Below are 13,782 nucleotides of genomic sequence, written 5' to 3' on the forward strand. Positions count from 1 at the left end.
CACCTTAAACTTGTAGATGCAGAGGATGTTTTTGCACAGGGAAGTCATCATAACAGTCTGGACTGAAGGAAAGGAATTGCTTTGTTTTCCACTGAAGTGTAGGAGTTTTTGACGTGTACCTGAATCTTCGGTCGTACCACTGACATGACAACAGGTTCGGGCTGTACATCAAAGTTTGAAAAATTTGGACTGCACTGAAACTTTCCTAAGGTCTGTCTTTCCTAACTAAAAAGTGGAAAAGACAGTCAGGTAGGACCCTACTAAATCTCCAAAGTCCTGAGAAAATCATTAGAATTGTGTGGTATTAGATGTCTGCTCAGACTCTTATGAGTGGTGAGTATTCTTTTACTGTACTTTAATGTGCTACTTTGGCACTGGAAAAAGATATGGTAAGGAGCAAGGGTCTGATTTCTGATTTTCCATAATAGCCAGAAAATAATCTGTCTTTTACTTACTCCATGTGTTCAGCCTGTCATCTTTGTCTCCCAGTACCAGCCTGAGGAGCAGTGTGAGAGACACAAGTGTCGCACTCGGGGCTGTTTTATGTGTTTTATTCCAGTTGTCAGGCATTTCCAAATGTTCCCTAAATTGCTTTCATTCCTGCATCTCTACAGCTATCTGCTGGACTGAATGTGCACATAGCTTGATGATGAATATGTGTTAAGGCATCGAGCTTCTAGTCAAGAAATGTTTTATCTATTTGTTTCTTTTCTAATATGCTTGCCTGTTCTGTATTGCAGTCTATTTGCCTTCTTTATTAGCAAGAATTTGCTTACCAGTAGAAGACACAGTTTTGACCAATATATTTATTTTACTGATATATTTTTATTTATTTTACAAATATATTTATTAATCAGTGTTAAGTCTTGGTATGAAGTTGCTTTCTATGGTCCCTTCAAGTTGTACTTGTTTGTTTACTTTGAGAAAAGATGGACTATGAGGTCCTTTCTGTAGAATTTGCCATCCTGACCCTCTGAGGAGTTTTTTCCTTTAAAAGACAGGTCTCTAGTAAATAATCTGCATCAAATTCTAATTTTATTTCCTAAACATCTATAAGTATTAAGTTATTCTTTGTGAAAATGAGTGGGGGAAAATTAATAATATTCAATTAATTATACCAGAGGCAGAGAGGCTGAAGTTTGACCTTTTTGCTGTACTGTAGAAATATACACAAAAGCTACTTATCAGCCACACATCATTACATCTTGCAGCTTTATAATTACATGACTACTGCTTGTTTGGCTGAAGAACTGGCATGGCATCTTTGTTACCTCAATTTATATTAATTCAGATGCTTAATTAACAATTAGAGGTGTAAGTTTAATTCAACAAAATGCTGATGCAATTCCTTTTCAAATATGCCAATGTGATAAGTAAAATTGGCCTTCTCATCTGTGCTAATCTGATCACTATCCACTCTTTGCATCTTAATAGGATTGAATTTTTATTTATGTCTATTTACAAGTATCCCTAGAATGTACCTGGTTTTATGTGCTAAGCATATTAAAGATCTTTATGAAACTGTAATTCGGTGACTTTTATGTGGAAGGTTTGAGTATGATATTTTTCAAAGGTACCATAAAATATAAGTGTGTAAACTACAGCTGTAGAAGGTTTATTTAGCTCAGAAATTTATTAGTGTGTTTATACTGTAATATTACTGTTCTGCTACATATTTGCAGTCAGAAAAGGAATTAGGAAATGTAATGCTAGCCTTAGGGAAGCAAACTTCTTTCAAAACTCCTATCTGCTAATATCACCTGCCAATGATTTAATGGTGTTTATAGTTCATGCTAACATTTCTTAGCTTTCCTTTTTATCCATTATCATCTGTGTACCTGGTAGAAGCCTGCAGCCAACTGCTGTTACTTTGTAGCTCCTACCATTACTCACAAAATAGCTATTTCCTTTTTTATTCCTTTTTTTTTGTTTTTATTCCTGTAAGGTAGTAACTGTTGGCTGTTATAAAACTGCAATCTCATTAGAAAAACCTCACACAAATAAATTCTCTGCTGAGATTAGGACTTTAAAATGTTAATGTCTTTGTCTTTCTTTGTGCTAACATATATTTTATGTTGATGCTTAAAGAGAAACCTTTAAACTTTTTCATTACCCAATGAGGTGTTACAACAGCAAGGCAGCATTTCTGAACAGTCTGTGGGTTCATGGGTTTTTAGGTACTACCTCATTTAGGAAATTTTAGTGCATCTCCCTAACAAAAATACACCCATAGTTTGAGTAAAATGAAAGTGAACAAAATTCTTAGGTGCCCACAAGACTCTTAATCAGCAACATGAACTGCTGCAATGTTTATTTGGCTTTGGGTCTGTGGTCCTTTTCATACTTTGTCCTCTGCTCCTTGTATGAAAAGAGATCACTGAGCTGAACTTGCAGCTGTTACAAAACTTCAGTGTTGTATTTTACTCTCTCTTACTTTACTCTTGCTTTGGAGCAGAGCATAAAAGTGTAGCAGAGCACTTTCATGCCATATAATGGGTTATCTCTCTGGGATAACTCTCCCACATAGTCTTTAGTCTCATGGAATAGGTAAGTTAGGATTCTCCTGAATGAAATCTCATTTCTAGGGCACAGCTCTAAAGTTATTCAATTGGCCCTGATTGGTCTCATTCTAACATAGACCTAAAGTAATTGCTCTGCTTGTAATAAAATTAAGACTCACAATTGTTTCTACACAGGAAACTTTTCCAAATTTTTTTATGTTTTTCACACTCAGAAATGTGCTTTCATTGTCCCCTGAACTCTGCCTAGGCATGTCTCACATGTGTGGATAGAAGTAGCTGAACTGCATTTCCTTCCAATTAATATTAAAAAAGGAAACTTTTCTGTTCAACGATTGGACATGTGCAAAATATTTTCAAATATCCAGTATTTCATAAGTTATATTATAATCAGAATTAAGGTATTCTGAAGAGGACTTTTGATGATAGTATTATTTCTAATATTTAATGCTTAGAATTAATTGACTTAGTCATTACGTTATTGGATTTGAATATATTGATACTGGATTCTCTTAAGCAATGTGTCCTATATGCCCTGGATAATTCATTTGCCTGTTTTTAAAAAATGTATAAACCATACTGAGTGCAGATTTGCATTTCTTATGCTATGTAACTAATTCTAGTTTTACTAAAGGAAAGCCACCAGCCTAATTTCAGATATTCCAAAACTTTTAGAATTATATTTTTGTTGTTGAGAATTATTTATTACATAACCCAGGCTGTATAGGGATACTTTACATGGGTCTAACTGACATCACATTATGATTGTCCTTCCAGAAATTTCTGAAGCTGTTCACCTTATCTGACCTTTGGTTGTGAATACATTTAGGCTGGAATTGCTTTTTTATATTGTCAGCATTAAAGATGTTCTTAATTACAGAGATATAATAGATATAATTGAGCTGTTCAATTGTGCCAGTAAGTTTGTGTGCCAGTAAGCCTTAACATATTTGCATTGTACTCTTCTCAGTGATTGATCTTTGTGTCAGGATATGTTTGTATCTAACAGGAATTAACAGGAAAAGCTGTACCTTATTTTGAATCCCATTATATTTTTAAAAATCAAGACAAAAATTAGTGCTTTGTTATATTTGCTCTGACTACTCCCCATTGCTGCAGTTTTCAGTCACCAACAGAAGTATTTCTGCACAAAAGCCTTGAAACAACAAAATCCTGAGTTTGTAGTTAGTACTTTTAGTACTTGATTCTTTTTTTTTTTTTTTTTTTTTTGGTGAGGAGCAAGTGGAAAGAAGCAGCTTTATTAAAAAAAAAAAAAAAGTTGAGTTTTATGCTGAAACATTGAGAAACCTCTTTGTTTTTCAGTTCAGCATGTGTTCCAGCTATAAGTTATCATAAGGGTTGGGAGAGGCTGCTATGGAATGGCACGAAGTCGGAATTGAAAAGGGAATTGGAAGGAGAATTAGAAGCCCTGGGGTTTTTATTCTTGGTTGGACTATAAACCTGCTATGTGACCTTGAGCAGATCAGATTAGCCTGACTTTCCAAGGCATTTGCACTCCTGAACTGGATCTATCCATTGGTCAGCTGCAATTTCCTGTAAGGTGGGAATGGTGCCTTAATCAGTTGCAGGCAGTTCATTAACACAGAGTGCTGCAGAATTCTCCAATGAAAAGAATTACAGGCAGTGTAATACAGGAACTATTATTAGGAACTAATAATGTTATAAATTAGTAATAATATATGTAGGTTTACCCAACGATTTTGTACTTTATCCCAAAGCAAGATAAATCATAAGACGCTTGGAATTTTTTTCAGAGTACAGTGCAGCAGTTAAGGGTGTTTAGTACAGTTCTGTAATATTAAAATGATTTTTCAGCCAGCATAACAGCTTCTCAAGTCTAGTCTAGGTTTTAAAAAATAAAAGAAACAGCAGCCCAAGGTACTATTTACTTAATTAGTCCTTTCTGCAGCACAAATTTGTTTCTGAACTACATTTCTGCTTAATAAGTATCATATCTGTTGATGTTCCTTATGTTACTAAACAGCACCAACACTACCAAATAACAGGGAAAAATGGTAGTAAGACACTGTAATTCTGATCATGTGTTATGGGGTTAGTTTTACAAGAATACTTTCAGATTCTTCATTGGTGCAGTGCACCAATGTAAAATATATTGTTTTCATTATAAAAGGCAGTCAATATCTTCTAAAAATGTAATTGCATAAAGGCATAAAAGCAACACAAAAATTATTCTAATAACATTCCAATTATATGTGATAAATCTTCTTTAAAACCTTTACATTTATGTAGCAATTATAACCTAACCACAGGATCTAAAATCTTAGAGCTTCACTGAAATCAATCAAATATCTTAGGCCAAAGCTGAAATGTTGTTGTGATAGAATTGCTCCCAAAGGCAATTTTGATCTATTTAGGAACCAATTTTATAGCACATTTTGAATTTGATTTTTTCTGTAGTATTTCCTGGCAATATTTGCTAGCAATGATTCTAAGAAATTTTTAAAACAACTAAATAATTTGAAAACTGGTTAAAATGGCTAATAATTATGTTTAATTATTTTTTCAAACAATACTTCAGTCCACAGAATATGCAGAATTCCTTCTGCTACTTGCTGCCTGAATGTGTCTTACAGAGAACTGCTGATTTCAGATGGTAAATTAATCAGACTCTCACTCATATCAGAAGTGAACTGAGAATATTTTGGAAGACCAATCTTTCCTCAGTGATAAGTATGATTTTCTCATACAGCTTAGAGTCTTCTTTGGGTTTCAGTATTTGTACCTGATTCTTAGGTGTACAAAACAAGAAAACTCAGTTAGGGATGAAATAATGTTAGTGTGTTTGAATTATTTAAACAAAATTAAAAATAGAATGTGAGAATTTTTTCACCTGTCACCAGATCTAGGAAGAGCACATCCCTGTCTATACTAGTGCAGAGTCCCAGTATGAAATACTTCTTTCTTTTTTACTCTACATTTAGTTTATTTCAGAGAAATTCCTGCTTTTTCCCTCTTCCTTTCTATTTTTTTCAATTTAAGCTGTTAACCTAGTTAGTCTCAAGAATACTAACTCTCAAGAAATCTAAAAATAGTTTTCTTTCAAGTTAAGTAAAATTCCCTAAAATACCTGTCTAGAATCAGTTCATGAAACTGTTTCTAAATGGGATAGTTCCAGAATTTAAATCAGATAATGAACTTTATGTCTGCACCTTGGTATTTATAAGTAGTCCCTTGTTTGCAGACATTCAGACAGGTCTTCCCTTAGTTCAAAGTACTTGTAATCTAATGTATAGATGTGTAAGTGCATTTATAATATATAACATGCTGTATTATCATGAAAGTGGTAAATTGAGAAAACCTGTAAGATTTTTATAAAAACAATTCTTCAGTCTTCCTGGAAGAATTTTAATTTAACAATGAAGATTAATAGAATGCAAACTAACACCAGAATTTCAGAATTAATTTCAGGTTAAAAGAATGATCAACTGCTCCCTTGGCCCCTGCTCCCAAATCCCAGCCTGCTGGCATCACAGGGCTGGAAAAATGCCATGGTATCATATAATGCTACTTCTGATACCATCTTATGCATTGCTGTGCCTTTCCTCAGATTGAACTATTCAGGAACCTTGTGAATTGTGAAAAATTTGGCTTGAAATTCTTAAAGCGGAGTCCCTTCTTTGAAAGCTGGCATTCCAGGAATCATCTGGGGTGCAATGCTTCACATTTCGTGCTGTGCATCCTAAGGATCTTTCCAAAACCAGCATTAGCTGCCATTATTGTAAAATCCATTTTAGTCCCTCAGCAGCACTGAACAGCATGGTTACCACTTCCCAAACTTGCCATCCAAAGGAATAGTAACTATAAATGATTTTGGTATAAACATGCCTGTTCTTCCCTCCTGTGACTGCCATAGAAATTCTCACATTCTTTTCTCTTGGGAACCTCAAACAGAATTTCTGAGTGAAGTTCCTAGTGGAAAAAATGGTGATTTTTAAAATGAAACCTCTGTTCAAATTCCTAAAGAACAGCATTCCACTCTGTCATTACAAAGTAAATTTGTACTTGGACTTTTCCAATATTTAGTAATCATATACTCACTCTTCCTATTGAAACTGTGCTCTCTTTGAAGAAGCAGTTGCCCTTTAAGTCTTGCTCAGACATAACAGGGAATGTTCTCTGCAGATTTCTTCACTAAAGGTCATAGTTTATTTTTTAAATGACAATTTTAGGGTTAATATTTGCTATATAACTGGGAGTGTAGTGCCCTTTGAGGCTGACTACAATCATTCCCTAGATAGCCAAGAAGCTGGAGAAGGTTTCAATAAAATTTAGAAAAGAGATTTAATGAATCTGCTGCATTGCCTAGACTGTTATTATCAAAAATTTAAAGTCTTTAAGCCTGTAAAGTAAGACTCAAATGAAACAATTTTTAAATAGAAATACTGAATGCTCCTCAGTGCCATGACAAATGGGAATCAGCTGTGTTTTCTAAGGCTGTCTCTAAGAGATGAAGTACTGTGACCAGTACGTTCAGAAAAAGAAAGAGACAGTGGACACTGGAGAAAGAGCTAAGGTTGTAACACTTCTGAGACTACCTTAAAATATGAGCCATAATTCAAAATTATTCCAAAAGTGTTTATTGTTTATTAAATGACTGCTGCTTCAATGTAGGAAAAAAACCCCTTTTTTCTGCATGCTACATTAAAAACAAAACAAGAATGTAGATATAGCCCACAAATCTTTAAATCATGTAATTGCTCAGAAATGGAGTGAAACTCAAGAGTCCTCTCAATGGGAATTTGTCCTGTAGGATTTTCAGAGTTAAAAACAGGCAATCCAAGCACAGTGGTTCAAGTGCAGGTGTTGCATTGATCTGAATTTTTTATGACCGTTGTTGTGATGGCAGATCCATAAGCAATCTGTTTCAAACATTATGTACAAAAGTTACCCAGGAGATTTCAAATGTTAGTAACACAGTTACATAGATGTTTTCTCTCACTTACATCTGCACATGCACATACCTGCAAGCCTGAAGTTTTTGCAAATTTTGAAGATATTTAACATTCGCCACTTCTTAAAATGACCATATGCAATGTGGATTAAGTAAAAGAAGCTGTTCAGCCTCAAGCAGACTTTTCCTCCCTGCAGAAATCTCTCAGTGACCAGAAAGCATCTGGATATGTCTTATATAGAGCTTTGGAGGAACTGCAGAATATTATCTGAAGATCTGATTTTGCCCAGACTTTTCCAACACGCATATGACTGTGCAGCGCAACACTTGGATAGTTACAGACAATCCATCCACCCTGCATCATTTATTTTTCCCACACTGATCCCACTTAGCCACTTTACTTTTGTTTGACAGAGTTAGTTTTCTGCTCTAATGGGCTTAGATTTCAAAACTTTGCCTCTATCTATGTTTTGGTTTTTGTGTCTAAGTAAACAGAATTATTTTTGTATGATTCATAGCTCACTAAAACCCAGATGGTGGCACCATCATCCAGGTCTGTTATTTATACGAGAATAGATTATTCTAGCAGGGAATTTGAAGAAAGGTGCTGACATTCAAATATTCCTTGGAATTATTATCATATGGGGTACGGTATTTATAACAAGAGAAGTATGTGCTACATATGGAAGATAATTAGGAAAATCAAAGCAAGCAACAAATGGTCAGGATTTAAAATCAAGTAAACAATTCTAATCTGCTCAGAGGAAATAAAAGTTGTTAAAAGGTTAGTAACCATCAGTGGTCACTCATGGTAAGGAGAAAAAAGCCCCAACACATGGGACTTTTCTGTCCTTCTGATATAAACTCAGGGGAAACAAATAATTTCCTTATTAATTTCTTATTGGGATCACAGATTAGCTTTGTGAATTGAATTGTGAGTTGAATTTTTGATGATGAGTTTATAATCACTGATTTGTCTTATTTTCTTTTGCAGATGCTTCAGAAGCTTGCTGTGTGCTTACCACGGGTTCTGCCAACCATCTCAAAAGGGGACTCACCTATTCTTTCATTAATTGAGCAAAACATTATCTTGAAATAATTATTCCTCTCCACATGGCCTTCCTACTCGTGTCAGCTTATCTTCTGCTGACTCATGCTCGGGGTGCTCCTGTTGAGAATGGGGCACTGATGGAAACACTGAAGTCACAAGTGGGATTATTCAGCAATAAAAGTGAGCACTATTCAGCACAGGTGAGACCTCCTGGCACAAGCAGACAAATACCTCAGACAATCATCATAGGAGTTCGTAAAGGAGGGACCAGAGCTTTGCTGGAAATGTTGGATATTCATCCTAACATTGTGGTGGCAGCTACAGAAGTCCACTTCTTTGACTGGGATGAAAATTATGTGAAAGGAATAGACTGGTATAGAAATCTGATGCCATTTTCTTATGGAAATCAAATTACAATTGAGAAAACACCAGGTTATTTTACCTCACCACAGGCTCCAGGAAGAATTCATGACATGAATAGCTCCATTAAACTGCTGCTCATTCTAAGAGATCCCACTGAGAGAGTTATATCTGACTATACCCAAGTGTATTACAACAGAGTAGAAAGTCACAAGCCTGTTCAGCTCTTTGAAGATATTGTTATTAAGAATGGAGTGCTTAATACCAAATACAAAGCTATTCAGAGAAGTCTATATGATGTCCATATGGAAAAGTGGCTTAAGCATTTCAGTTTGGATCAGATTCACATAGTGGATGGAAATACTTTGATCAAGGACCCTCTTCCTGAATTACAAAAAGTTGAAAGATTTCTAAATCTTCCATCCCGAATTATGTCTTCTAATTTTTATTTTAACCAAACCAAGGGATTCTACTGCATCAGAAGTGATGGGAGGGAGAGATGTTTACATGAATCCAAAGGACGTCCCCATCCTCTTGTTAACAGCACTGTTTTAGAGCAACTGTATTCTTATTTCAGAGAGCACAATGCAAAATTTTACAGGATGGTTAATCATTCCTTTGACTGGCATTAATACATTTGGGGTCAATATTTCTTAAAAAGGCCCTGAGACACACTTTCAGGCATACCTTTCTAAACTGTAAAGACTCGTATTATGAAATTAACACACTGGTTATATGCTTCATTGGAACAACACATCTGTTACTCGTTGAAAGGGTACTCTTTATGTTGGGAAAAATAAGTTTTATGTATTTGTATGATTACTGGGAGTCATATTCTGATCTTCTTTGTCTCACATGCAAATACATTAACTTCAGCAAACTTAGCAAAGGTGTATCTCTACAAGATTTCTGCTGTTTTGGAAAAATGCATCTAACTGTAAAAAATGTAAATATTGGAAATAGTATTATTCTAACTGTCCTGTATTTTTTGTTGTTAGTATTTTTTATATCCCACACAATAGTGGTGTTGATTTATAGAATTTTTCATAAAATAAGTTTAAATTGTATGTTAAAATAGGGGCATACATAGTAGCTCCAATAAATAAATCATAATCTTTAATATGCTGAAGTACTTAATTAATAATAGAAGGAATCTATTTCACCTGTAATTTTGAATAGGTGAGCTAGAAGCTACCTGTCTGTATAACATGGGTATTAAACCACACTCTTATTATCTTGTGTTTTCCAAAAATCTCCAAAGTAAAAATATAAACTGTTTGAAGAAGGTTAAAGTGAGGGTTCTGAATGCAAAGAAATTAAAATATGCCAGGAAGACTAATATTCTATACACTAAAATAAAAATCAATGCCAAAAAAATACTAACGATTAACGAGTGACTGTACAAATATTTGATTGCATAAATTTTATCACTTTGCTCTTGAAGGGAAAGGCTCTTAGTACTACCATATGAATTATGTTTGTACTCTCTGACTAATTATTCTATTGTTCTCCTGACTTTGGTTTATATACCTCTATTGGCACAATGGTTCTTGTTAAAAAAAAAAAAAAATTATTTGCTTGCCCCCTGAAGCATGGTGTAGTTTTATTTTGCCATTTCTGATGCAGACCATGGGATAGTCTCAACATTAAAAAAAACTCTTGTGTTGCATATCTCAGACAATATTCAGACATACTCAGGTTAATATATAAGAACCACAACTATTTCTAGCCCTGCATCAGGATTTTATTTTCAATATTTTTTAACAGTATTGTGCTGATTTTTCATGTAAACAATTTGTTACACATAAATACCAAAGAAGAAAATCAACTCTGAGCATCAAACCCAATGAAGATCCTGCATCTCTGTCCTTCTACCTAAGTCACTGCTCAGCCTAAAGGAGTTCCTACCATGGGATTCTTCCATTTTCCAGGCTAAGAGGTATGTATTGCAGGGCTGATTTTTAGGCTTTTAATACTTTATGAGTGGGCTACTTAGGCAGGTAGCAGTATTCTTCTGAAGCTGGATAGAATCAGACTCTATGTAGAAATATCTTTCACCAAATATTCTCTCAACAAATGTAAAATGTTAAAAAGAATATAATGAATCTTATTCTTTAGCTGTTCTACTGCTTGTATATGTATGTATGAGAGAAAATATGCTGTATGTATGAGAGCAAATTATTTTCATTAACATGTAATTAATCTCTGAAATTACCTTTCTGAAGTATATTTACTACATCCCTGATTTCTACAGATGGTGCAAATTGTCTTTTACTTCTTCCACTTTTCTGAGATTGTGGCTTCTTAATCATTAATATTCATCAGATGGAGGCACTAAGAAATACAATGTCAAATAAGAATCTGTGGAAATACAAAACTTTTTGTTTCAAATTAGTCAAGGAACAGAATGTTTATGCTGGTCTTCTACCATCTCTACAAGGACATTGCATAGGCAAACTGTAATGAATACAGTTGTGCAGTCTAACAGTGTGCTCTTTGTCTTTTGTCAAGTAAAAAGCTAGACCAGAAAATTTCTGAACTCTGAATTTACAGTGTGATTCCATATCAGAATGGTTCTTTCTATTTTGTGGACACAGCACTTTAGTCTGATAAGAGAACACCCAAATCCATATTCCCAATATTGTCTAGCATGGCTGGTTCTTTCCGACCAATGCAATGTCAGTAAAAAACAAAACTCCTTCCAATTTCATCAAAGGGAGCAACATAAATGCAGCTTATATTGGGCAAAAATTATTACTTTCTGTTTCTTATACATTCTGAAAATTTATTTTGAGTTTTTTAATTTTTTTCTTACAGAAGCAAATTTGAAAACAATGTATACTTTAATAAAAGTTTCAGGTAGATGCTAGTAATTGAAAAACTCATACGTCTATATGCCACATTAAATTTCATAGTCTCCCAAGAAAAAGGAAGGGAGAAAATTCTAATGTCTTTCTATATTTATGCTTGCAGGCATCAAGTCTTTCTTCTCTGAAGTTTACAGCTAATCTTTAAATGAGTTGAATGCAGGAGCACCAGTTAGCAGAAGCTGCATGCATCTTTGAAAATGCAAGTCCCTTTCTGGAATTTACATTTCAAGGAGAGCTGAGCTATATGGATTAGTGATGCATATATCTGTTTGATTTGTTGTCACTCCTCATTCCTGTTCAGCATTTTGGGGAAGAACAGAGTTGATGGAATGAATTTAATATTATTTTAGAGTTAACCAATATAATGAGAAGTATATAAAGTATTAATAAATATATGAATATAATCTGGATGAGGGGTTGGTTTGGTTTGGTGTGGTTTTATGTAAACCAAGATTCTCACCAGAAATTTTGTTTTAGTAAATGGTCAAAAAACATGCACCTCAACCTCTGCAAAACAGAGGTAAGACTGCATTTTTACATTGTGAACTTTCAATCAGTTTCTCATTTGTGGTCTGAAAAATACTCTTTCATGTTGTCCTGACCTTTTCCATTCTTACAGTCTTTAAGAAAACCCTCCTTCCCCCCATGCTTAGGAAGGTAATCAGATCAATTTAATATACAATCCACTGAGCCATACTTGAGTAATAGTAAAATAAAAAGAACTGGTTTTGAAACTTGGAATTCAAAAGTAGTCCATTTTTTGGGAAGACCAGAAGGCTTACAATCAGTATGCAGATGTTATTAACAAGACAGTTCACAATTTAAGAAATTACATATATCTCATGAATTTACACAATTGATAGTAAACTCGATGTTCCTTTTCTCTAAAAGAAATTATCATCTCATTATCTGATACTCAAGTGTTGTTTGCAAAAGTAAATTTCATGTGGGGAGGTCACTTGAAGAAATCACACAGTTTTTCAAAGGTCTTTGGGAGCATCTGGAACAGATGATATAATTACATGTGCAAGACTACTGCAGAATTTATGATGGTTTGACCAGTTTTTGATGTTCTGTTGCATTCCAGAAATACTAAGTTTTCACTTTAAATATTGTTACTTTCCTTTTTTAGTAAAAATGCCATAGTTACAGTTTCATTGATCTAATAGTACAGAGAATTAACCATATCAAGCAGCTGTAACAGGATCAGTTTAGCCACAATAAGCTGCACACACTTAATGTCTAGATGAGTCTAATATTACCTCTTTTTTTATTTTTGGACTATATATATTATCTATAGTACATAAAGGAAATTACTGGGAAACTTAAAACTAGGATTTTGCCCCCCAAACTCTTAGTACTTAACTAATGAGGAAGAAATTAGGAAGTTCCTCCATTTCCCTCTAACCCATTCTTTTTCCAGGAAAAGGGTTGCATTTTTGCATTGTATCCCCTGTATCCAGGTGCTCAGCATCCTTGGAGCCTGGCTTCTGGTCTTTCACAACTTAGCCTTGAAAGACTCACATTTGGAGTCTCTCTTAAAGGATTCCTGTTAAAGCAGAGACATTTTCTTATTCTGGAGGACTTTACAGAGGGCACACACATCATTGTATGCTGCTCCACATCAGCTCCTTTATTATCCTCTTGATACAAAACTGATACTCCTAGAAAGATTATCTATTGGAGACCAATCAGAGTGACTACTGTAGGGAAGCTTATCCACTTAAGGAGTTTTCTGTCTTTGTGCACATCAAAAAGAAATTTTAAAATTAAATTGTTTCTATCAAATTTGACTTCTTATTGCCTTTGTCAATTCAGATGTTTTTGTGAGTTGGAAAAAAAAAAGTATTTTTATAATCCCTATAATTTCTTGTTTAATCTATGTGGTCAAAACAAAAAACATGATTTATCAGTTTACTTACCCAGTTTAACTGAAAAAATTAAAAAAGAAAAAGAGGGACTTACCCCACAAAACTTTGATTCATAATATGAATTGCACAATAACTTTTCCCTTATGAGAAAGGAATATTTAAATTATTAAAGTATTAT

At 34.2% G+C, this 13,782-nt stretch overlaps 1 protein-coding gene across 4 annotated transcripts in view; it reads left to right on the forward strand.

Moving 5' to 3' along the window:
- LOC139595644 (heparan sulfate glucosamine 3-O-sulfotransferase 1-like) overlaps positions 1–12,143 on the forward strand; it is a 44,008-nt gene extending 31,865 nt beyond the window's left edge. For all 4 annotated transcript variants that reach the window (XM_071439175.1, XM_071439174.1, XM_071439173.1 and 1 more), the window contains exons 2-3: positions 8,447–10,802; positions 11,837–12,143. In XM_071439175.1, coding sequence (XP_071295276.1) covers positions 8,566–9,495 — 930 coding nt within the window. In that variant the 5' untranslated portion in view covers positions 8,447–8,565 and the 3' untranslated portion in view covers positions 9,496–10,802; positions 11,837–12,143. The remainder of the gene's footprint in view (positions 1–8,446; positions 10,803–11,836) is intronic.
- Positions 12,144–13,782: the final 1,639 nt, after the last annotated feature.

The sequence above is a fragment of the Agelaius tricolor genome, unplaced genomic scaffold (genome assembly GCF_023055355.1).
Source record: "Agelaius tricolor isolate 1412-34295 unplaced genomic scaffold, bAgeTri1.0.p SCAF_13, whole genome shotgun sequence".
Lineage (NCBI taxonomy): Eukaryota > Metazoa > Chordata > Aves > Passeriformes > Icteridae > Agelaius > Agelaius tricolor.